The sequence below is a fragment of the Pongo pygmaeus genome, chromosome 4, assembly GCF_028885625.2.
Source record: "Pongo pygmaeus isolate AG05252 chromosome 4, NHGRI_mPonPyg2-v2.0_pri, whole genome shotgun sequence".
NCBI lineage: Eukaryota > Metazoa > Chordata > Mammalia > Primates > Hominidae > Pongo > Pongo pygmaeus.
This window is the reverse complement of record NC_072377.2, coordinates 117,006,264-117,033,462: the sequence shown is the minus strand read 5'-3', so window position 1 is coordinate 117,033,462 and position 27,199 is coordinate 117,006,264. Positions and strand designations below refer to the sequence as shown.

At 37.4% G+C, this 27,199-nt stretch overlaps 1 protein-coding gene across 16 annotated transcripts in view; it reads right to left on the bottom strand.

Moving 5' to 3' along the window:
- Positions 1–27,199, bottom strand: part of APC (APC regulator of WNT signaling pathway) — a 139,444-nt gene that overhangs the window by 34,043 nt on the left and 78,202 nt on the right. For 12 of the 16 annotated variants that reach the window (XM_054488715.1, XM_054488718.1, XM_054488724.1 and 9 more), the window contains 2 exons: positions 20,267–20,350; positions 10,595–10,699 (listed from right to left, as the gene is read on the bottom strand). In XM_054488715.1, coding sequence (XP_054344690.1) covers positions 10,595–10,699; positions 20,267–20,350 — 189 coding nt within the window. The remainder of the gene's footprint in view (positions 1–10,594; positions 10,700–20,266; positions 20,351–27,199) is intronic. The other 4 variants (XM_063665137.1, XM_063665138.1, XM_063665139.1 and 1 more) reach the window with 1 other exon arrangement.

The following is a 27,199-nucleotide window of genomic DNA, read 5'->3' as shown; positions in this document are numbered from 1 at the left end:
TGTTGCCCAGGCTGGAGTGCAGTGGCGTGATCTCAGCTCACTACCAACTCTGGCTCCCAGGTTCAAGTGATTCTCCTGCTTCAGCCTCCAGAGTACTGGGATTACAGGCATGTGCCACCACTCCTGGCTAAGTTTTGTATTTTTAGTGGAGACAGGGTTTCACCATGTTGGCCAGGCTGGTGTCAAACTTCTGACCGCAAGCAAGATATTGCTTCCTTGAAATGACTAGCAAATCCAGCATGTATTTCAGGTTGGATTTCTTGTGGTTATCACTTTCATAATTCTCTTGCTAGTTTTTAACAGCTTTGCCCTGCACTTATTCCACTCCACTTGTCTGGAAACATTGCAACCACAGATGAATCCAACTGTCTGTTTTCTCTGCACCCTGACATGAAGTGCCAGGCAGCATTCGAGAAATTTGAGCATGTGAGAAACTTACGTAACTCTTTAGGATGCTGTCGATATACATTTATGGTCACCAATACACCTAGACTCTCTGTGCTATAACTGCCATCTTTTTGTTTCCCTTGTCAGCTCTCCTTTCTTTGGCTATTTTTGATATGCCTCATTTTGTATCATATAAAATTGTGGCTCTTCTTCTCTTACTGCATATAACTTTACCTTCTACTTTATAGAAAAAATAGAAGCCAACAGACAAAATTTCCTCAACTTCTTGCCAACCAGAACCTTAAAATTACCTGCATATGTATCCATCGCCACCTTTTGCTGTGACATCAGAGTTCCCCTCCTCCTATCTAGGGTCCATCCCTTTAGATGTGCTCTGGATCCTTTCTCTCCCCATTTCTCTTTGATCTTAGGGATCTTCAACTCTCTTCTCTACTGGCTCCTTCCCATCAGCATTCAAACATCCTCATCTTTTCTATCTTAAAAACAGAAATAAATTTTCTCTCAAACTTATAGTCTGTGTATCAGTTAATGATCTTTTCTCTCTTGGGCAGTTCACATCTAGACATCTTTACAGTTAGCTAAAATTGCTCTCTTCTATTTTTTTTTTTGAGACGGAGTCTGGCTCTGTCGCCAGGCTGGAGTGCAGTGGCAGGATCTCAGCTCACTGCAACCTCTGCCTCCCGGGTTCAAGCGATTCTCCTGCCTCAGCCTCCTGAGTAGCTGGGATTACAGGCACGTGCTGCCACGCCCAGCTGATTTTTGTATTTTTAGTAGAGACAGGGTTTCACCAAGGCCAGGATGGTCTTGATCTCCTGACCTCGTGATCCACCCATCTCGGCCTCCCAAAGTGCTGGATTACAGGCGTGAGCCATCACGCCTGACCGCTCTCTTCTACTTTTTAACCTTCCATTTAACTTCAACTCACTCCAATACAATACAGTAGGAAAGAAGGCCCAAGGAAATTGCATTTGACAAGATCAGCAATGAACAATTTTTTTTTTTTTTGGTGAAACCCAAGGTGATTTTTCAGTCCTCATGGCAATGGTGGAAATTGTTAACTGTTCCCTCTTTGTTGGAACAATATTATTCTACTGCTTTGGAATTTTAGACTAGGTATTCATCTTCTTACTGTATACTCACTGGGGATGTAAAAATCTTTAATACCTTTAATTATCAATTCTTTACCTTTCCTCTCAATTCCAAATCTAATAGCCTACCTCACATTTCTACTTTGTGTGTTTATTTTATTTTTTTGAGACAGGGGCTCACTGTGTTGCCTAGGCTGGAGTGCAGTGGCATGATCTCAGCTCACTGCAGTCTTGATCTTCCAGGGTCAGCCACCTCAGCCTCCCAAGTAGCTGGGACCGCAGGCACATGCCACCACGTCTGACTAATTTTTTTTTTTTTTGTATTTTTTGTAGAGACAGGGTCTCCTTATGTTGCTGAGACTGGTCTCAAACTCTTGGATTCAAGTGATCCACCTGCTTCTGCTTCCCAAAGTGCTGGGATTACAGGCATAAGCTACTGCACCCAGGTGCATTTCTGCTTTGATGTCTCAGACCTAACATTTTTAAAGTTAAACTTAACATTTTTCCAAAACTAGACTCATTATTTTCTCTCATAAACCTCCTTCTCATCTAGCATTATTACTAAATTGCATCACTACCCTTCTAGCTGCCTAACAGAAACCTGGGAGTAATTCTTGACTTCTCCTTCCCCCTAAACACTCATATCCAATCCCTAAGCTTGACTGATTCTACTTCTTGAATATTCTCAGATACTGAAATCTACCAATTTATAGGACATACAGATGATAAAGAAACATGTTGAAGTATATCATGGGGAGTTATCAGCAAAATCTAGAGTATGGGACACTCTATTAAAAAAACCTTTGGAAGCCAGGCATGATGGCTCACACCTGTAATCCCAGCAACTCAGGAGGCTGAGGCAGGAGGACTGTTTGAGATCAGTTTGAGTTCAAGACCAGCCTGGGGAACAGAGGGAGGCCTAGGGCATGGTGGTGAGTGCCTATAGCACCAGCTACTCAAGAGGATCGCTTAAGCCCAGGAGTTCAAGGCTGCAGTGAGCTGTGATTGTGCCACTGCACTCTAGCCCGGGTGAGAGTGAGATCCTGACTAAAAAAACAAAAACAAAAACAAAAACAAAACCCCAGAAAACCATAAAGAAAAAAGAAAAACAACTTTAGTTCTTCAATAACTAAATGGCTGTAAAACAAAAAGAAGGAACATACAGATTAGAACAGACACGGATTAAAGACTTAAACGTTAGACCTAAAACCATGAAAACCCTAGAAGAAAACCTAGGCATTACCATTCAGGACATAGGCATGGGCAAGGACTTCATGTCTAAAACACCAAAAGCAATGGCAACAAAAGCGAAAATTGACAAATGGGATCTGATGAAACTAAAGAGCTTCTGCACAGCAAAAGAAACTACCATCAGAGTGAACAGGCAACCTACAAAATGGGAGAAAATTTTCGCAACCTACTCATCTGACAAAGGGCTGATATCCAGAATCTAAAATGAACTCCAACAAATTTACAAGAAAAAAACAAACAACCCCATCAAAAAGCGGGTGAAGGACATGAACAGACACTTCTCAAAAGAAGACATTTATGCAGCCAAAAAACACATGAAAAAATGCTCACCATCACTGGCCATCAGAGAAATGCAAATCAAAATCACAATGAGATACCATCTTACACCAGTTAGAATGGCAATCATTAAAAAGTCAGGAAACAACAGGTGCTGGAGAGGATGTGGAGAAATAGGAACACTTACACTGTTGGTGAGACTGTAAACTAGTTCAACCATTGTGGAAGTCAGTGTGGCGATTCTTCAGGGATCTAGAACTAGAAATACCATTTGACCCAGCCATCCCATTGCTGGGTATATACCCAAAGGACTATAAATCATGCTGCTATAAAGACACATACACATGTATGTTTATTGCGGCACTATTCACAATAGCAAAGACTTGGAACCAACCCAAATGTCCAACAATGACAGACTGGATTAAGAAAATGTGGCACATATACACCATGGAATACTATGCAGCCATTAAAAAATGATGAGTTCATGTCCTTTGTAGGGACATGGATGAAACTGGAAATCATCATTCTCAGTAAACTATTGCAAGGACAAAAAACAAAATACCGCATATTCTCACTCATAGGTGGGAAATGAACAATGAGAACACGTGGACACAGAGATATACTAATTCCTATTCACAGACCTTATCTGGACCCTGAGGCAAATAAACTGTGAAAAAGACATTTATGAAACAACTGAAAGTTTGAATACTGACTGGATATATGATGCTATTAAACAATTACTGTTACAGTCTTTGGAGATTTAATAATGCCACTGCAGTTATTTATTTTTTAATTTTTTTATTTTTTTGAGACAGAGTCTCACTCTCTTGCCTAGGCTGGAGTGCAGTGGTGCGATCTTGGCTCCCTGCAACCTCTGCCTCCTGGATTCAAGTGATTCTCCTGCCTCAGCTTCCTGAGTAGCTGGGACTACAGGTGCGCGCCACCACACCCGGCTAATTTTTGTATTTTCAGTAGAGACAGGGTTTCACCATGTTGGCCAGGCTGGTCTCAAACTTCTGATCTCAAGTGATCTGCTCACCCTGGCCTCTGGAAATGCTGAGATTACAGGTGTAAGCCACCACACCTGGCCAGTTATGTATTTTTAATAAATACTTTTATCTTTTGTAAATACACAGTGAAACAGGGAAGAAGTGATGATGATGCCTGGAATCTTCTTAAAAAATAAAATGGGAGGTTAAGGTGAATGGGTTACATGTGGATATGAATCATTATATTATTGTCTTTGTATATGTTTAAAATTTTCCATAAGAAAAAGTTTTAAAAACCAGTGGCAGTAGAGTGGGTTTTTCTATCATTCCATCTTTTTCCCACTTTTAATTGAGCTTTATTATTATATACTGGCTATTACCAGAGACCTGGCTCTAAATTTCAAATAGAAAAGCTGAAGTTGCTTGAAAAAAGAAAAAATAGTGAACGAAAAATGGATTAAAAACGTCCATATCTATAAACCACATATAGACAGGAAAAGATATCTCAAAAGTATTATTAAATGACAAGAGTAAGTTGTAGTATAGTATAAAAATATTGTTTATATAAAAATTATATATGGCTGATTCAAAAGTAACAATGTAACTTATAAAAAGAATAAAGGGTACTGGAAAAACTAATTTCTTAAATTCCCCAAATAACAAATTATGAAAACCCAGAACTCCCTAACATACAATTACCACAGTAAACTGTCAAATTGTAACTGCCATAGAAACACTCTGATATACAGAAGATATTTGGTCAAAATTTTCCACAGGCTGGGCATGGTGGTGCATGCCTGTAGTTCCGGCACTTTGGTTTTACCTTTTTTTTTTTTTTTCCTTGAGATAGAGTCTTGCTCTGTCACCCAGGCTAGAGTGCAGTGGCACAATCTCAACTCACTGCAACCTTAGCCTCCTAAGTTCAAGCGATTTTCCTGCCTCAGCCTCCCAAGTAGCTGGGATTACAGACACATGCCACCATGCCTGGCTAATTTTTGTATTTTTAGTAGAGATGAGGTTTCACCGTGTTGGCCAGGCTGGTCTCGAACTCCTGACCTCAAGTGATCCACTCATCTCAGCCTCCCAAAGTGCTGGGATTACATGTGTGAGCACCATGCCCAGCCAGTCGTAGCAATTTGGGAGGCCAATGTTGGAGGATTGCTTGAGCTTGGGAATTCAAAACCAGCCCAGACAATGTAGTGAGATCCTATCTCTATAAAAAATTAAAAAATTACCCAGGCGCAGTGGTGTGCACCTGTGGTCCCAGCTATCCAAGAATGACAGTGGAAGAATGGCTTGAGCCCGGGAGGCAGAGGTTGCAATGAGCCTATATTGCACCACTGTGCAGTGGTGTACAGTGACAGAGCGAGACCGTCTCAATAAATAAATAAATAAATAAATAAATAAAGTTGAGAACCAACTAATAAATAAATTATACACATAGTTATATGCTAAGCAAGCAGGGATCTGGCCTGTATAATTTACTCCCAAGCATTTCCTTCCATTTAACTTCCATGAGAGATTAAAAACAGATCAAGAAACCCTTTCTTTAGCAGGGATATTAGTTGGTCTTCCACACACCACATATTTATTGTTATCTACTATTTATCAGGGACTGTGAGGGTATGAAGATAACAAAACTAGATAGAATCCCTGCCTTTCTGGAGCTTACAGTCTAGTGGGGGAAACACAAATATTAATCAAGTCATCACACAAATTAATGTAAAACTGCAAATGTAGTAGTCTTCAAACGAGAGGAACATGCTGCGACAGCCTATGGTAGTGAGATTTGATCTATTCAAGCCTCTCTGAGAAACTGGTGCTTAAGCTCACACACACATGAACTGGTGTTAACTGAGCAAAATGGGATGAAACAAGCACCACATGGAACAGGTATAGATGTGCACAGGATGTGGTAGGAGAAGGCCCAGTAAATATGAGGTACTGAGAGAAGGCCAGTGTGGAGGTGTGAGAGCAAGATGTGACATAAAGCTGACAAGATAGGTAGGGGCCAGGTTACCTGGGTCACAATAAATGGTTATCATTTTTCTAAGAATCAAGGGAAGCCAATGAAGGATTTTTCAAAGAGAATGATTGTGGGCAGGAAACCAAGTGAGAGAAGGAGTAGAATACATTCCCACATGGTGGTGAAGAGAATTACTCCAGGACAGAACTTTGGCAGAACATGCTACTGTGATCCTGAGAAAGTCAAAGAGACTGATTTTCGTTTTCAATTAGTGTTGGTGGCTTCTGTCTTTTGAGCAAATAATAAAACAAAACAAACTAATAAACCCCAAGAGGTGGTCATGTGTATAGATTCTATTTAGATGAAAGGACTTTTGGAATAACAAATCACAGTCCCACAGATACAGGTCACACATCTACATCAGGATCTGGGAATAGCTGCAACATTGTTTTAAAACAGTGACTGAAAGTAACCAGATAGTATTAGCAGCATTAGTGTCATACAAACACCAATATGGTGGGAAAGTCTATGATTGCTACTGCTAAACAAACATACTTATGTTTACCTCTGAATCCACAGCACTATCACAGTTCATCACTTAAAGGAAGAATGAATACCGGGCCCTGATTTACTATTTTCAATAGATCTTTTCCTCTGCCATCCCTATACTGACATAAATGACATGATGTATGTCATGGCAGGACTCCGAAGTACGACAACCTAAACTACCACACAACGGAAATCAAGACAGTGCTTTCTTCTATTTTCCCAAAATGAAAATGGGTTTTGGGTGTTATAAATTATAGTAATACATGTTCATTACAAAAAATAAAACGATACACAAAAGAGGAAGTAAAACCCACAAAAATCCCAACACTCAGAGATAACTGTTGGTAACATTTTAAAGAACATTCTCCCACACATTTCTCTATGCATATACATACATTATACATATGTATAATAAGATCATACTTACTTGCTTTTAAGTTTTATTTTTTAGACAAAAAATAAAAATTAAAAAAAATATTTTTTGCCTTGTTACCCAGGCTGGAATGCAGTGACATGATCATAGCCCACTGCAGCCTTGACCTCCCAGGCTCAAGTGATCCTCCCACACGGCCTCCCAAGTAGCTGGGACTACCACACATGGATAATTTTTATTTTTTTTTGCAGAGGCGAGGTCTCCCTATGTTGCCCAGGCTGAACTCGATCTTCTACCCTGAAGCAATCCTTCCCGCTTGGCCTCCCTAAGTGTTGGGATTATAGGTGTGAGCCACCACGCCCAGCATACTTGCTTTTTTTAAATTAAAAAAGTTGTAATTGGCTGGGCGCAATGGCTCACGCCTGTAATCCCAGCAATTTGGGAGGCCGAGGCGGGCGGATCACGAGGTCAAGAGATTGAGACTACCCTGGCCAACATAGTGAAACCCCGTATGTACTAAAAATGCAAAAATTAGCTTGGCGTGGTGGTACACACCTGTAGTCCCAGCTACTTGGGCCCAGGCTGAGGCAGAAGAATTGCTTGAACCTAGGAGGTGGAGGTTGCAGTGAGCTGAGATCCCACCATTGCACTCCAGCCTGTTGACAGAGTGAGACTCTGTCTCAAAAAAAAAAAGTTATAATTACCTAAGTCAATAATATTTATTAATATTCAACATAAATGCTCTCTGCCAGGTACATATTAGTTGTTTGGCATACAGTGAGGAGCAGGTGTGGCTTAAAGGACTTCAAGAAGGAAGGAAGACAATTAAACCAGTGATAAATTGTGCTAAGCACTATGAGAGCAGGAATACAGCGTATCAAAGAGTACTTTATTTATTCCAGGTAGGTGGAGACAAGGAAAATGTCCAGGAAGAAGTGACACTTAAATGGTGGGGAAGGATGAGTAAAACATATAATATGAACTGAAGCAGAAGACAGTTTCAGGCCGAAGGAATGTCTTGTGGAAGGCCTGGACATACTCAAGGAACTGAAGAAGTTGAAGTTGAGGGAGTGGTGAGAAATGGGGGCAAATATTGTGAGATACTCTTGGAAGAGTAAGCAACATGAAGAATCTGGATTCTAATATATGGGAAGTGAGTAGCCACTGAAAGGTTTAAACAAATAAGTGATATAATCAGATTTGTGTTTTAGAAGAATAACTGATTATAATATGAAGGATATACTAGAAAAGGCAACACTGAAGGCTAAAAATTAGATCTTTACATAAATAGAGATGTAATTTATCATTTTTAATATTTGCATGGATGTACCCTATAGGTTCCGTGAGGCCAAGAACTGTCTGTCCTCTTCAATTATCAATTCTAGAGTCCAACACAGTATCTGATATATATTACATATTTGTTAATTTAAAGATAATTATTAACAGTTGTTAACAACAGAATCTGTTACCTTTTACTAAGCGCTGACTGTATGCCAGGGACTGTGTTAAGGGTATCTCGCATTTAACTCTCCCAACTGTTCTATGAGGTAGAGGTTTTATCATCATCTTATTTTACTAAAGAGGAAACACTAAAGCTCAGAGACGTTTTGTTACTAAGCTAGTTAGTGAGGGAGTGTGATTTCCCAGGTTTGGTGACTCCAGAGCCACTTAACTTAATCTACAGCTGACTAATAATTTAACCAATTTATGATCAATGTCCATTTAGGTTATTTCTAACTTTTTGCTATTGTTAATATTATGATGAATCTCTTCAAACATGTCTGATCACTCTTGACTGATTATCTCATTAGCATAAAATCTTAGATGTTGTAATGATGAGCTTCACAACAGGCACATTATATATAATGTTAGATACATTTGACAAAATTGCTCTCCAGAAAGGCTGTTTCATGTCATGTAATTAAAAGCAATATATGAGAATGCCTGTTGGCTCACCATTACTGAGTGTTATTGATCTTTGCCAACTCAATGGCCCCCCCCCACGAAATCTGACTTTAGTTTTAATTTGTATTTATATATCATGATTAGTAAAGTAGATCATCTTTCCATGTTTACAAGTCATTTTAATTTCTTATTTCCTGTTCATATCCTTTGCCCATTTTAATTTTATTTTTAAAATTATTATTTATTTTTTTACTTCTACGATGGCTTGGAACCATTTTAAGATACTCTTTAAATAGTTGGTATATAAATACTGTTTTTTGCATCTTGAATTTTAACTTTTTACACGTCATAAATGTTTGCAAATAATGTGATCTTGGTTGTTTGTTTTGGAATCTCGCTATGATTTCCTGGCATACTGAAGTCTCATGCTGTAATGTGAAATCTATCAATCCTTTCTTTATGGGTCTCCCACCTACATCATGATTATAAAAATGCTACCAACATTTTCTTCTAATCTTTTTATATTTTTAATGGTTTTCATTTTGACATTAAATCTAATCTACTTAGAATTTATTTTGATGTAGTAAGTGTAATATGGATCCAATTTATCATAGCCAGCTTACTGGATAGGTAAGGTTTCCAAAGTACATAATAATTGGAAGATGACCCAAAGCACTAAGAGTAGATCTATTCCTATGGAAATTTTTTTTCTGTCATATAAGATTGAATTTTTCTTCCTTGCACATATGTGTAGGAATATATAAATGTTGCAACTAATTCCCTAAACAAAAGACAGATAAATAACTCAAATGTGCTGTTTAAACGTGATTGCCTTTGTCCTAATTTACCACTTGTTTTCCAATATAATGCTAACTAGTAATACTGAATGAAGTATGTTTTAACTCAGTAAAATAAATTTAAATACTTAATAATAAGACATTTTAAGCTTTACATTTTAATGAACTAATATAAGCATATTCTTAAAAACAATACTATCAAAAGTAACCTAGGGAGACTAAGAAAATTTTCTGTATCAACAGTAGAAAAATTACCTTTAAGAACAATTTAGTGAAATTCTGTTTTTAAAGTCATTCCACTATAAAAATATTCATTGAAGAAAATTTGGAGAATACAGAACACCCTAAAGAAAAATTCTGTCCTATTGCACTGTATTTCAATAAAAATCTAATAAGACAACCGATGGTAGCATAACAAGATAATAGTTCTGTATGTAAAAAAAAAAGTTTACTTTCATAATTTTGCTGAAAATGATGTGGTAATATTAAGCACAATTAGGCCATGTCTCCTTACTTTTTTGTGTGCGTTACAATTATCTTTTTCAGTAAGACTTGGATTTCTAGATTTATATAATTTTTAAGTACAACAGGAAATAACAAAGCCTTAAAAAAACCATAAAAATGTCTTTACATTGAATGTCTTAGTGAAAGAGCAAACCTATTCAAGGCAAGCAAAAATAACTAGGTCAAATCATATGCATAATCAAAATGCGGCTTAGAGTTATTAAAAAAAAAACTACTCACAATCATTTTAGACTAAAACATAAACACACAATCTATAGCTATAGAAATAGATCTAGAAAATCCTTACAGCATTATTGCTGATATAATAAAGAGAAATGACAGCACGTTGGTACTGAATGCTTCTGCATATATGCATTCAGGACTAAGAAAATAGGTTAAGATTTATAGATCATTCTTAGAACCATCTCGCTTCATACTTTTCTGATATTTAAATAATTTTAAAAAATACGATAAAATAATTTATTTACCTGACCATTACCAGAAGTTGCCATGTTGATTTCTCCCACTCCTTGACCTTCATTCTGCCGCTCAGCATCATGTGAGCCGGTTTCATGCTTGTTCTGAGATGACCTCTGTTAACATGGAGTTAACATCAGTACATGCAAAAATGGTGTAGGCTTTCTTAGCCCACGGCTTTTTTTCTTTTTTGTTTTAAAGCTCTGAATGCATCAATTATACAGACTGATAAAGGCATGGAACTGCGTATTACACTTCATGACCTCCAGTATGATTGGCGGTCGACTATCTCGGTAAGGGGAAAGTGAAGTGTGTCCCTTGAGCACTAGAGCTGCATGAGACAAAGGATTTTCTGAGACTCACAGGAAAGCCATCCTCTACCAGCTGCGCTCACATTACTATCAGGGACATAACCCAAGTAGAACAAATAACTATCTTTTCTGCAAGGTCACATGATTCTGACATTTAATGGAGCTGCAAATACAACAGTTAAACTATTACCTAAGCTTAAAAATATCTTCTACTTAGGTATATTTATACATAGTATATATATATATATGTATATCTTCTAATAAAAGTTAGGTGAAATAAAATGATAGGCTCTTAGATTCTGATAAGAATAAAACCCAAAGCCTTTCCTAATGCAACCACCATCTGTTAAGAGGAAATTAAAATGACAGATTACATCCAGTAAAAGCAGTCATTTCAAGACAGATTATCCCTAGTATAAAGCAGTCACTTTATAAAAATACCACCACAAAATTAAAGAAATAAAAGAATTTCTCACTGTCGTTTATAGAAACACCTATATGCTTGTTCTAGGAAAACAATATCTAAAATAAAAATTATACATAAAAATCTGACCTAACAGTGGATAATTAAATTACAAAACGATTCCTAACGTAATTTCTTTAAACATCAAGCTTTCCTAGATCATTTAAAAAATGTGACTTAAAAAATTAATTTATATGCAACATTTCCATCAATAAACTAGTATTAGTTATATGCTGGCAAAAGTGAGGTGGCACTCAGTAATCCAGAAATATAACAATAATTAGTACCATCTGAAAATCACGCTATAGAATTCAATGAAATCCACAAGGATATACATATATAAAGTCAACCTAGAGACAAAATGAATCTAAGACCACAAAGATTTGACACTAACTTAAGTGAAGATGTCAATATATTTAAAGAAAATTACTGACAATCTACTATGTTAGTTACTTGCATTAGATGCTGGGGAATACAGTGCTAGCAAAACTAGACATTGTTCTATGCACTCTTGGACCTTACAGTTTAGTCAGGGACACTGTCAAATAATGACAGAAATAATAAAGGTAAAATTGACAAATGTCATGAAAGAAGGGTACAAGGTGCTGTAAGTATATATAACAGAGAGATATATAGTCTGGAGGTTTGGAAGAGCTCTCTTGGGAAGTGCTGTTTGAGTAAAGACTTGAAGAGTAAATAGGAGTTAACTAGGCAAAGGGGAGGAGTAGAGGATGAGTGTTCTGGGTAAAACAGATCATATGCAGAGGACCCAGGGTAGGAGGGAGTGTGGCTTGTTTTAGCATGTCAACGAATCATGGTGTGGAGGAAGCACCAAAAATAAGGAGGAAAGTAGAACAAAAAGAATATGATAAAAAAAAATCTGATTTTAATGCCTTTTTCTGTGATTCTTAGATGGCATTCTTGCCTTTTCTACTTGCAAGTTACAGTGAGGCCAGTGCAGGATTGCCCCCACATAATTAATACTAATATATTAGTGGATAAAGTTGCAAATAAATTTATTTTTTTAAGTCAAATTTTAAATGGTCTAAGTAGGGAGGAAACAGGAAAGACCAGTTAGGAGGCTAATGTATTAATGTAAGTATGAGACAGTGGCATTATGCACTAGGGAAGCAGTGACAGAGATAAAAGAAGTGGAGACATAGAAGAAAATCTGGTCGGGTTCGCTGACAGGATATGGGGAGTGGAGGAAGAGGTCTGGTGTCGAGTATTACTCCTATGTTCCTTAGCTCACACAATTCAATAATGATGGTGCTACTCCTCACAGAGATAGGTAATATTGAGGGAGGATGAAGGTTTTTTGTTGGAAGGTGGGGTAATAAAGAGGGCTTAGGAGGAGCAGATCATTAATTATGTTTTGAATATGTTGAGTAATATTAAAGTGCCTTTTTTTTTTTTTTTTTTTGAGACAGAGTCTCGCCCTGTCACCCAGGCTGGAGTGCAATGGCGCCATCTTGGTTCGAACAATTCTCCTGCCTCAGCCTCCCTAGTAGCTGGGATTACAGGCGCCCGCCACCATGCCCAGCTAGTTTTTGTATTTTTAGTAGAGATGGGGTTTCACTGTGTTGGCTAGGACGGTATCGAACTCCTGACCTCCCGATCCACCTCTGTTGGCCTTCCAAAGTGCTGGGATTACAGGCATGAGCCATCGCGCCCGGTATTAAAGTGCCCCTGACATGACTCAGTGGAGATGTAGAGCTGACACAGAGATTTAGTACAGAGCTCAGGGCTAGAAAAATAAATTTGACAGCCATCAGCATATATATGGTCAGTGAAACCCTAAGCATAAATGAGACTGCTTAGGAAGAGAAGATACAGAGAAAAGAAAAATAAGCCTTAGGAAATACCCTTAATTAATGTCCAGAGAAAGGAAGATGAGTCTATAAAGGCCAGAGAGGCTGGGCACAGTGGTTCAGGCCTGTAATCCTAGCCCTTAGGGAGGCTGAGGCGGGAGGATCTCGAGCCTAGGAGTTTGAGATTACAGTGAGCTATGACAGTGCCACTGCATTCCAGCCTGGGCGAGACTGAGACACTGTGTCAAAAAAAAAAAAAAAAAAAAAAAGCCAGACAAGTGGGAGAAACCAGAAATGTGACTGATGATGGTGAAGGATGATGCATATGGTAACATTTAAAAAAAATCCAGTGTTTACTATGCACTAATCACTTAGCACTTATTAACTTATTATTTAATCCTCAAACTAACCCTATGAAGTATTATCATCCCCATTCGATTTATTTATTTTTTGAGATGGAGTCTTGCTTTGTTGCCCAGGCTGGAGTGCAGTGGCACAATCTCAGCTCACTGCAACCTCCACCTCTCGGGTTCAAGCAATTCTTGTGCCTCAGCCTCCCGAGTAGCTGGGATTACAGGCGCCCACCACCATGCCTGGTTATGTTTTGTATTTTTAGTAGAGACAGGGTTTCACCATGTTGGTTAGGTTGGTCTTGAACTCCTGACCTCAAGTGATCTGCCCACCTCAGTTTCCCAAAGTGCTGGGATTATAGGCATGAGCCACAGTGCCCGGCCATTATCCCCATTTTATAGATAAAGAGATGGAGGCACAGAGAACGTAAGTAACCGGCTTTCAGTCACATATCTAGTAAATGGCAGAGTCAGAGCTGGAATTCCAATCCAGGCAATTCCAACCCAAACTACCATTTAACATTTACTATCTTCATTTTCTTTCCTCCCTCCTCTTTCCTAATTACTTCTTTTTATTCTTTCACTGATCCTAGGCTACAGGCCTGCCTGCACTTTGATACACTGAAGACAAAAGAAGTGGTTGCTCACTATTATGAAAGATTAATTCTAACTAGTTTCCTCACTTCCATAGCTGCTTTACAACTTCTCCAAGGTTTTCTACTTTAGGTGATAGAACTTGAAACAAAATTTTGGTGAGGTATTTAAATATCACAAAATCTATCCATTTTAATGTTCAATTAAATGACTTTTAGATTTATCAAGCACAGCTGTAATCCAGTTTTAGAAGATTTTCATCATTCCAATAAAATTCCTGTTGTCCATTTACAGTTAATCCTCATTTCCACTTATAGTCAGACAACCACTAATGTACTTTTTGTCTTTAGAAATTTTGCCTTTTCTGGACATTAGATATAAATGGACTTATGTTTCTGGCTTATTTTACTTAGCATGTTCTGGAGGTTCATCCATGTTATAAATTCTGCATGAGTAACTTACTTTTAATTGCTGAATAATATTCCACTGAAGGGATACAACAAATTTTGTTTATTCATTCACTAGTTGATACACATTTGCACTGTTTCTCCTTTGAAGCTATTATGAAAAAATGCTGCTAGTGAACGAACATACAAGTCTAAGTCTTTGTGTACACATATATTTTCATTTCTCTTGGCCAGATACCTAGGAGTAAGATTGCAGAGTCACATAACTATATGTTTAATATTTTGAGGAATCACTCAACTGTTTTAAAATGGTGGCTGTACTATTTAAATTCCCACCAGCAATGAGGGATCCTGCTTCTCCACATCTTCGTCAATGCTTATTATTGCCTTTATGATTAAAGCCATCATAATGGGTGTGAAGCAGTATCTCACTTGAGCTTTGATTTGCATTTCCTTAATGATTGAGCATATTTTCATGTACTTATTTGCCATTCCTATATATACCTTCTCTGGTGAAATGCCTATTTAAATCTTTTGCCCACTTAAAAGTTGAGTTGTGTTTATCTTTATTAATGAGTTGCAAGAATACTGTGACTTTAGTAAGTATTCTTCATTTGCTATTATCTTTTAAGACACACTGCATTGTCCTCACAGCTCCCATTCCACCCAATGTATTTGCTTGTCAATAAATAAACTATGTCTGGAAGAACACACAAGAAAGTCACAGCACTGGTTGCCTCACATACCTTTACGTAACTTCTGAGTTTTGAATCATGTGTAATAATTACTAGACTTAAATCATGTCCAGCACCTAGACCTTAAACCAGAGTTATAATACAGGTAGCCAAAGAAAATGCTATAAGAAATATGCTTCATGATAGAGAAATTATTTGGCAGAAGCTTTTCCCCTTCTTAAATCTACTGCTCTATGAACTAATTTGCAAGTGTCCAATCTCCAATTTTCTCCATCTTCTAGCTTCTCCCTCTAACTTACATTAGAAGAATAAAATAATGCAATAAACAACCCACAAACGGCAAAACTGTAAAAAGTGGTTTTGTTCTTTCTTAAATGTGAAATGGCACCTTCCTTTGGTTTACATTTACAAACTATCAGAATAATGCAACTGATGTAACTATTATCATAACAAAAGGAAGCAATAAGAGATTGGATCATAGTAGCAGACAGTCTGCCCTAAATCCAATAATATGAATAAAAAGTTTTGAACAGATACAAGAAACACAAACAAGTTTCCAACCTGAAACTTGTAACAGTACTGGAAAATGAGGATTACTATTAATAAATGGTACTACAATGAAATTCAAGGTGAACAGCATTAAATAAAATAGAGGGCTATTTTATATTATACAAATAAAAGAATCAACTAGAAAAAAATGTGACTATTGATTTAGAAATATCAAAACCTGTTAGATGCAGCAAAACAGTAATAATCAGAATACAAGAAAGATGGGGGGAAGAGAACTAACTGTAACTAAAGCTATTCAATTAAAACCAAAACACTGCCTATTTAAAAATAATTTAAAAAATAGACCATAACGAATTTGCTTAAGGACGAAAGACACATTAAAAACTTCAGTAGAAAGCCAAAAGGGTCATAATAAGTAGAATGCTACATACATCAATACCAACAGAACTGAAAAGGAGCAAAAAAAAAAGAGTCCATTGCAAAAATGAACACATTCTTTAAATCGCAAATATTTGACTTATATTTGCTTAAGACAGTCATGTTAAATTGCTTTTAGGATTATGACTATCACATTGTACTTAAACTGTCTACTTAGCAAATACATGTTTCTACATATTTCAGATTCAGATGTACTAAATCCAAAGTTTCTCAGATATTAAAAAAGCCAGACACGGATGAAAATGCTTTTTGAAAGAACTCTTTCTTTGTAATCTCTTTCAGCTGAGTTTTTGGGGAAGGGGGGATACTCACCCCCTCCGATCTCCAAATAACCTGCTTCAATGGCTAGTTCTGCATTTTTCAGTTGAATGCTTTATTTCAGTTCCACTTTATTGTTACACAAATTTTTCACTATTTACATTACTTTGACTATTAAATTCTAATCGTAGCTGGCAGGTGGTATACTATGATCACCTTCCTTTACAACTTCTTCTTGTCCATGGAGTTAAAGGTTATCTTTATTGTTTTGTTCATTTGGGTTTCTGGGTACATATGACTGATCCTCAGCTTCTTTCCTACTGTGTACATTTTCTTTCCCTTCAATACATTCAGAAACAGCAGGTATTCTGCTGATTTCATCTTCTTGGACTTAACCTCTCCTAGAATCCTCTCAATAGTTCCAATATGGACTGGTTGCTTTCTTTACCATTTATCTCAGGATGTCCCTTCATCTTTACTCTGCAGTCTCACTCACCTCTTTCTCTTGTATTAATCCCCTGGGTCTTGAGTTCCAAAAATTCATTTTTCTTGCTTTACATTTTGATTTCACTTGAGTTTATCCTTTAATAGGTTCCAGAAAAGGGTGTTTTTCTCACCCTTTTATAGACTTTAGATAGACTTTGCCTATCTAAAAGTGTCTTTATTCCACTCTCAAATTTAACACTTTGATGAAAGGCTAGAATGGTATAATAAAAAATATAGCTGGTCTTTGTTCATTTGTACCTGAGAGAGCTTCATATACCCTTGGAATTTCTCAAATGATAGGGGTGTGTGTTATGCTAATAAGGCAACTCAGGGTAGGCCACCAGAGAGCAAAAAGATGGGTGGCTGTCACCATGTGATAAGAGAGTTAGAACTTTGGGCCAGACGGACCTCCAGGAAGAGAAGGAGGCTGGAAATTGAGTTTAATCCTCATGTGGCAAGGGTTATTTAATTAATCATGCCCACAGAATAAAATTCCAATAAAAATTATGGATACCAAAACTCAGTGCAGCTTTCTGGTTGGTGAATACACTGAAGTGCTGGAAAAGGCCAGGAACAGTGGCTTACGCCTGTAATCCTAACACTTTGGGAGGCCGAGGCAGGCAGATCATGAGGTCAGGAGTTTGAGACCAGCCTGGCCAATATGGTGAAACCCCATCTCTACTAAAAATACAAAATATTAGCCAGGCATGATGGCAGACACCTATAATCCCAGCTACTAGGGAGGCTGAGGCAGGAGAATCGCTTGAACCCAGGAGGTGGAGGTTGCAGTGAGCCAAGATCATGCCATTGCACTCCAGCCCGGGCTACAGAGCAAGACTCTGTCTCAAACAAAAACAAAACAATGAAGTGCTGGAAGAGTGACATGCCTAGATTCCACTAGGAGAAAGCATGAAATCTCTGCACCCCCATCCCCATCCCTACCCGCTTCCTTAGACCTTGCCCCATATGTCTCTTCATTTGGCCATTCTTGATCTGTATCCTTATAATAAAACCGTTAATCCTAAGTACAGCACTTTCAGTGAGTTGTGAGCCATTCTAATGAATTACTGAACATGAAGGGGATGTGGGAAGCCTGGAATTTGTAACACACTGGGCAGAAATGTGAGTGGCCTGGGGATACCCAACATTTGTGGCTGGCATCTGAGGTGGGAGCAGTCTTGTGAAGGAGTCGGCTCTTAACCTGTTCGGGCTGTGCTAACTCTGGGTAGTTAGTGTCAGAATGGAATGGTACCACAGCACACTCACACAGGGGTGGAATTTATAGACAGCTTGGCAGCAGTCCTGGTGGCTTAGGGACACCCAAAACTTGTGGCTGGTGTTTGAAGTGGACAGTCTTGTGATCGACTTTGTCTTTTACTTGTGGAGTTGACTCTAACTCTGGGTAGTTAGGATCAAAACTGAACCCAACTGGAGGATATACAGTGGTGTCAAAGAACTGGGGTCAAAACATAGCTGCACATATTTTCTTTCAAAAGTTTTAAGAGGGGTCAGGCACGGTGGCTGACCCCTGTAATCCCACACTTTGGGAGGCCAAGGCAGGCAGATTGCTTGAGCTCAGGAGTTCGAGTCCAGCCTGGGCAACATGACAAAACCTTGTCTCTACAAAAAATACAAAAATTAGTCAGGCATGGTGGCACATGAGCTACTCGGGGACTGAGGTGGGAGGATCACTTGAACCCAGGAAGCAGAGGTTGCAGTAAGCCGAGATTGCGCCACTGCACTCCAGCCTGGGGGACAGAAACTTTTTAAAGAGACTTACTTACATGGAAGGATTCACCAACAAAACAACCCAGCTAGACCATCCTGTATTTTTTTTTTTTTAAGAGACTTAGTTCCATGTCTGTTTAAAAAAAAAAAAAATTTTTAAGACACTGCTACCCTACTTCCCAGTTTCCAGTGCCGTTATTTACAAATGTAAAGGCATTTGTATTCCTCTTCCTTTATATAAAAATTGTTTTCTCTTCCTTCTCCAGAAGGTTGTTAGAATACTCTTTTTATCCCCAGTGATCTGAAATTTCCTCATGATGTGCCTTAGTGTAGGATTATTCTTATACATGATGTTAGATACTGGAGAGACCAATTTTTTGGAAAACTAAGACCCTTGTTAAAATTCCTGGGAAATTTTGATTTATTTCTCTAATTTCTTGTCTCCAATTTCTCCATTTTCTTTTTGGAACTCCTTTTATTTGGATATTGAACCTTCCTAGAATGACCTATACTGTCTGGTAGTTAGTGTCCACTTATATTCAAGAGCGGGCTATCTATGAAAAAGTTAAATGAAGCTCTATGCCTGAAGAATGGATTTTGTCAACTATAGTTACCCTATAGGGTGATCTAGGTGGGTTGTTTTGTTGGTGAATTTTTCCATGTAAGTCTCTTTAAGTTTTTTTTCTTGAGTTAGTCACATTCTTCTCATTTTTTTTCTCCCTTTTTAATGTTCTCTCAGCAGAATCAGGGTTAGTCACATTTCTTACAGAAGTTCCTTCCAGAAACTTCCCTGGAGATTATAAGCCTTGATGCCAGTGGGGGTTTCAGCATTCAGTAGGTAAATTTTCATGTAATTCAGTGTTTCGTATGATACCCTCACGTTCAATTAAACAAGGCTGACCCCTAACCAAAGACCCTTTGTTTACCCTCTCCGCTTCTCCAGAGGAAAAAGCTCTCATCTTTTGCTGGGATTGGAAAGGAGCAGTCACCTAGCTGTACAGGTTGTAGGGAGGTTCTGGAAAGTCCATCAGCTTCTTAACAGATTTTCAAATATCTTCCTGCTTTTAACCCTTTTTTATTCTCACATCCAGAGGTATCTAGTTGCTTCATGACTTTTCATTCCTATTGCTGCCTTATGGGTCAACCCTCTCTGATATGCTAGAATGTTATCACTTGTTTACCTGCTTTCCAGCTTCACAGATTTTACTGTGGTCACCTTCCCTGGTCTTAATGCCTCTTTCATTGTATCCTTTTACTATCACTTTAATGGGGTTTGTGGAGTAAGCACAGGTAAATGTGTATTATTAATTCTTACTATGGATTATCTATAAAAAAGTTTACTTACTGGATAGTAGCCAAATTAAGTTAACTATTTGATTATATGTAAACTGACAGCTAAAGTAAGGTATCTATATTTACAATTCTATAAATTTTAACTGCCTAAAAGTTAGATAAAATCAAAATAGTCAAAATTTTTGATAATTTAATTTCACGAAAAAAAGTTATGGTATTTAAATTCTCTGAAAGAACATCTATATTTCAATGGTGCCACGTTAAATTATACACATTTTCTTTTCTTAGAATAACTACCTATTTTTTTATACCCACAAACAAGAAAGGCAATTTACTAACCTCAGCTTCTGTTGCTTGGGACTGTAAAAGCTGTCGTATACGAAGTATGTCCTTTTCGATTTGCTGAATTCTGGCTATTCTTCGCTAAAATAAAACAAGAAACCTAATTAGTTATGTTTTTATTACTAATATTAATATAAATAATCATACTATGGCTACCACTTAACAGCTCAGGGTTATGTCAAATCATTCTTATTTAAAAAGCTAGACATATAAATATATTCACCCTTTAATAACAAATTGGGGTCAGTTCAATTTTTCTTTTCTTTTTTTCTTTTTTTTCGAGACAGAGTCTCGCTCTGTTGCCCAGGCTGGAGTGCAGTGGCATAATCTCAGCTCACCGCAACCTCCGCCTTCTGGGTTCAAGCAATTCTTTTGCCTCAGCTCCCGAGTAGCTGGGACTACAGGTGTGCGCCACCATGCCCAGCTAAATTTTGTATTTTTAGTAGAGATGGGGTTTCACCATATTGGCCAGGCTGGCCTCGAACTCCTGACCTTGTGATCCACCTGCCTCGGCCTCCCAAAGTGCTGTGGGCTTACAGGCGTAAGCCACTGTGCCCGGCCCTGGGTCAGTTCAATTTTTTAAAATACACTGGACTTTATTCAACAGATCTCTAGATCTGTTTAGTAAAACTGGAAATACAAGTCATATATCAAATTGTATGTTGCATGCATTATGAAAATTGACACAATACACATTGTGAAAATTTACTCTCAAAAAATATTTCAACAAAGAGAAAATTACACCTGCATTTAATCTTTTATACTAATCCAGACATCAATACAATATAATAAATTTATATAAACACAGTATACCGGTAAAGGGAAAGAACATCTGATTTGTTTTCATAAATATCAGGGTCCCCAACCTTTTTGGCACCAGGGACTGGTTTCGTGGAAGAAATTTTTCTACTGACTGGGGCAGGGGAAGTCTCAGGATAAAACTGCTCCACCTCAGGTCCTCAGGCATCAGATAGATTCTCATAAGGAGCCTGCAACCTAGATCCCTCACATGTGCAGTTCACAAGCGGGTTCATGCTCCTAATGCAGCCACTGATGGTGGCAGGAGGCAGGGCTCAGGTGGTAATGCTTGCTTATGGCCTGGGGGTTGGGGACCCCTGGTTTAAACAGTAGGCCCAACTCTTCCCCAAAGTTACTTCTGTCATAAGTTAGTAGTATTTTTCAGCCTTTCCAAGCACCTAACTGTGGCTAAACATTATTTTTATCTCCAACACTATGATCATAAAGAGGATAGAGCTTTTGCTTTTCCACTATATGGAGACCATCAAGTGGTCACAAAGCAGTAACTACAGATTGAACCACATGGAATGGAAACAATGTGGGGAATATGTTGTGTGTGTGTGTGTTTTTTAAGCTAGACTTCATTTTAACTTTTATGAATACTAGTGGAAGTGGAAAAAACAAGTCACTTATGAATAAAGACTTTGCAAATCTCTCATAAAGCTAGTTTATGACAAATCAAACACATAGGTTTTAAAAACAAGTACTGACAATGTTGTACCATTTTCTGTAATAATTCTATAGTTATTGACATCCTAATATTGAGAAATCAAAAATTATATTATAAAAGTAAACTGTTTCAATAAGGGGGGGGGTGTGTTAGAAGCTAGATGGAGTAGTTTCCAAACATTTTCCAGTTATGTTCTCCATCAATAAAATATTTCAGAACAAATATCACCCCCAACAGATAAATAATAAAAGTACTATAGCAATTAGCTTTAAATATATATATAGTTATAAAACGTTCATATAAAACTTACTCTTTGATCACATCTAGTTTTACTTAAATACAATGCCTTCATGCTTTTCTTACTACCATAGTAAAAATGTTTACTGTTATCATCCAGTCTTATGATAAACAAAGAACAGAAAAACTCAAGTTGTGCTCGCGGCCGGGCACAGTGGCTCACGCCTGCAATCCCAGCACTTCGGGAGGCTGAGGCAGATGGACCACTAGGTCAGAAGATCGAGACCACCCTGGTCAACACAGTGAAACCCCGTCTCTACTAAAAATACAAAAAGAAATTAGCCGGGCATGGTGGCGCGTGCCTGTAATCCCAGCTACTCGGGAGGCTGAGGCAGGAGAATCGCTCGAACCCAGGAGGCGGAGGTTGCAGTGAGCCGAGATCGTGCCACTGCACTCCAGCCTGGGCGAGAGTGAGACTCCGTCTCAAAACAAAAACAAAAACAAACCCCCACCCCACCCAAAATAAATAAATAAATAAAACAAGAAGCTGTGCTCACAGTCCCAAATTAATCTATCTTAATTTTCTCCCTCTTTTCTTTCTTTTTAACAATATAACTAAGCTGATTCTCTATCATGATTCTGAAAGTAGTAAACTTAAGGTAAAAAAAAATACTCTCAGGCCAGGCACCGTGGCTCAGGCCTGTAATCCCGGCACACTGGGAGGCCAAGGTGGGCAGATTGCTTACGCTCAGGAGTTTGAGACTAGCCTAGGGAACATGGTGAAACCCCGTCTCTACAAAAAATACAAAAATTAGCCAGGCATGAGGGCATACGCCTGTAGTCCCAGTGACTTGGGAAGCTGAGGAGGGAGGATGGCTTGAGCCTGGGAGGCGGAGGCTGCAGTGAGCCAGTATTGCGCCACTGCCCTCCAGCCTGGGAGACAGAGCCAGACTGTCTCAAAAAAATAGAAAAAAAAAAAAAAAAGAATATTCTTTAATTAACAAATCTTACCATGTCCAATTCACAGTATGAAAACCATCTGAAGAAGAAGTACCTGTACTTTTGGTAATTTTCTAAAGATATTGCAAAGATGAGTGATCATTTGTATAACCAGGTGGCAAATACTTCCTAGCTTTAGAGAAATAGCCAAGCTACATAAAATTACTGGATTTCTAAATTTGATTGTTTCCTCCCTTTCTATATAATCAGTTTCTATATAATTAGCTCCCTTCCATCAATACAGTCCTAAATAAAAATTTTTAATATTTAGAGGATGAAAATAGGAAATTATATCTCCTAATCCTCTCCATTTTACACTACATTTCCATATTGCCAGTATCTCACTAAATACTGAGGTCATGTCTATGTCTTGATGTCCAGTGAGGTAGATGGTTTCTGACATGACATTTCTTGTGCTTCTGTTTCTCATATGAAAATAGAAGAAGCCACTACACCTTGAGTATTCCTAATCCCTATCCCTAATATAAAAATACAAAACCCAAAATGCTCCAAAACAGGAAACTTTTGGAGCACCCACACGGTGCTCAAAGGAAATGCTCACTGCAGCACTTCACAATTTGGATTTTTGGATTAGGATGCTTAACCACTAAGTATTTCTTTCCTTTTTCTATATGACAAGAATATTTGTGAAATTATATTTAATAACAAACTGTTCAGGAGTATGGACTTGATATGACTTTAGAAAAAAGTGATTTTTTAAAAACTGCAATAGTAATACAGATTCAGGATAACTCCACAAATTAGAATACAAGGTAAATCCCTTAACTTGATAAAGCGCACATATCAAAAACCCTGAGTAAACAACACAGTTAACTGTGAAATTTTAGAAGAATTCCCTTTAAAGTCAAGACAAGAAAAAGAAGACTACTATCATTGTTTCCATTCAAAGATGTATTAGAGTTCTTACACAATACAACAAAAGAAAAAACGCTGTAAGGACTGGAAGAGATAAACAAATTGTCATTATCTGCGAACAATATGACAGTGTATAGAATCTTAAACCGGTGATGATATAATAAAATATTTCAGGAAGACTGCTGGATACTTTTTACTTAAATGTAATTTAGTAATATAATTAAAGAAATTCTCACTTATAATAGCAACAAAAACTGTAACATATCTAGGAATAACTTTTTAAAATGATATATAAGACCCCTGTGGAGAATTTCACAAAACCTTATTGAAGGATACAAAATAAAGCCTAAATGAATAGAGAGATATAAAATTAATAACAATACGTAATAATTTGTTTACTATGTGCCAGGTTCTGAGTGCTTTTACATATATCAACTCATTTAATCCTCACATTTTACAGTTTATCACTATCTGTATTGTACTGACAAGAAAACTGAGGCAGAGAATTTACCTAGGATCACAGTGTTGCTAAGTGGCAGGTCTGGGATTTGAATATAGAAGGTCTGGTTCCTTTCAACTAAGACTAAATATTATGAAGGTCTGACTTTTCCTTAATCTATAAATTTAATGTAATTCTAATCAAAAGCCCATGAAGCTTTTATTTGAATTAGAAGCTGACATTAAAGTTTAAATGACAGAGTAATAAGTCAGAATACTACATTTTTAAAAACAAAGAAGGATTCACCCAACTGGGTATCAAGATTTATAAAACTGCAGCCAATAAAAAATGTGGTATCAGTGCAGGCATGGAGAAGCTAAAGTGGACTAACAGAAGAAAGTCCAGAAATATCCAGCATATATAAACTTGGTATGTGATAAGAGATGACATTACTCATCGATGAGGAACTAGTGCAGTATCCAATACATGATAATGAGAAATTCAGTTAACAACATAAATATATGTATACATGTGTATGTATGACTATACATAACTATATATACACACATATATAAATCATGTGCATGTATAATACACATACACACATATATAAGTAATATACATATAAGTTAGATTCCTGCCTCCACAACATACATAATAGCAAACTCAAGAGAATTAAGGAGCTAATAGAAGATTACCTTTACGACTTCAGTACAGGAAAAGATGTATAAATCTGGCAATATAACTAATTTAGCTTTATCATAAAAGCTTATTTTTGTTATGAGGCTAATATAGATAACAGATTTGGTGGGGAGGAATTGAGATGTATATTAGCTACAAAGGAGTGGTATCAAGAGGATATTAAAACATCTCTCAAACACATGAAAACAAGACATTTAACAATAGGGAATGATCAAGGGATATGAAGAAGTAACTTAGAAAGAAAACCCCAAAATCTAATAAATATATTCAAGATTCAACTTCAGTAGCTCAGGAAAATACAAAGTTTAAGATGACAAAATGTTTCACTACCCACTGACTGTTAATTATAAATTCTGACTCACAAGTGATGGAGAAGACATACAGAAACAAGAATTCTCACATACTACTATTAGGAATGTAAACTAAAAAGATCACTTTAAGAGCAATTTGGCAAACACTAATTCAAAACACTCATACCTTATGACCAGTAATTATGCTTTTAGATATATATCCTAGGGCAACAGTCAGCAAACTAGGGCCTACTAAGCCATCTGTTTTTGTAAATTAAGTTTTACTGAAACACAGCCATGCCCATTTGTGTTCATAAATTATCTATGGTTGCTTTCTTGTTAAAAGGCAGGGTTGAGGCCGGGAGTGGTGACTCATGCCTGTAATCTCAACATTTTGGGAGGCTGAGGCGGGTGGATCACCTGAGGTGAGGAGCTCGAGGCCAGACTGGGCAACATAGTGAAACCCCGTCTCTACTAAAAATACAAAAATTAGCCAGGCGTGGTGGCGCACACCTGTAATTCCAGCTACTTGGGAGCCTGAGGCACAAGAATCGTTTGAACCTTAGAGGCGGAGGTTGCAGTGAGACAAAATTGCACGACTGTACTCCAGCCTAGGTAACAGAGTGAGACTCTGACTCAAAAAAAAAAAGAAAGAAAGAAAAAGGCAGGGTTGAGTAGCTGCAAAAGAGACCATATGGTCCACAAAACCTAAATATTTACTACGTGGCCTTCTAAGAAAAAGATTGCTGACTCCTCACCTAGAGAAACTCTTGCATGTTTGTTTACAAGACATGAATAAGTATGTTTATCAGAGCTGTTTTTAACTGAAAAATTAGAATCAACTTAAGTGTCCATCAACTAGGGAGGAGATAAACTATATTAAACAGCATCATCAATTATGGCAATATAGAGGTGTAGTTACACCTTCACCCCAATTCCCACATCCCAGTAGTAAGCTCTATTAACAAACTGATGTGCACTTTTCCAACCTCTGCTTACATGCCTATGGAAGGGTAAGTACCACCATACTAGGTGACCAAATACACACTGAACAAGTAAGAGTAAATAAATAAATAACCATGCAGTTAAGAGGTACCTGGAGACTAACCATCTCATACAGGTAGGCAAAAGTGGATTTTGAGTTTTCCTAAATTATTTACTAGTCATCTGTGTTTTCCTGGTCATTTGCCATCTTTTTAATGAATTGCCTTATTACATCCTCTGTCTATTAAAAAACACGGGTTAGGCAGGTGCGATGTACACGCCTAAGGTCCCAACTATGTGGGAGGCTGAGGAAGGAGGGTTGCTAGAGCCGTTTGAGGGTGTAGTGTATTATGATTGCTCCTGTGAATGGTCACTGCACTCCAGCCTGGGCAACCAGCAAGACCCCCACTCTGAACAAAACAAAAACACAGGGTTGTCTTTTTCTTATTAATTTGTAGGAATTCTTATATTTTAGAGATATTAACATTTTCCCCTTTATGTGTTATATTTTTCTAATTTATCTTTTGTGCAATGAATGATTTAAAATGTTATGAGATAAATCTCAACTTTCCTTCCTCTTTATTGCTTTTGAGTTTCCATTCATATTTAAGAAGATCTCTTGTCTGTATTTTATTCTATTAATTTTAGATTTATTTTTCACATTTGAATAGCTAATCAACCTGTTACTTTTCTTAAGATGTGAGCTAAGGGTTTAATTTCTCATTTTTTGAATAGGTCACTGGTTGTACCTATATAATTTATTGAGTAATTTACCATTTTCTCCAAAATTTATAATGTAACTTCTCTCATATAAAGGTGGTAAATATTCTTGTACCTCTTTCTAGTCTTTATCATTTGCCTAAATTTATTCCTGTGCTATTATCATACTGTGATTATTCCAACATCTTCACAGTAACTTTTAACAAATGCTAAGG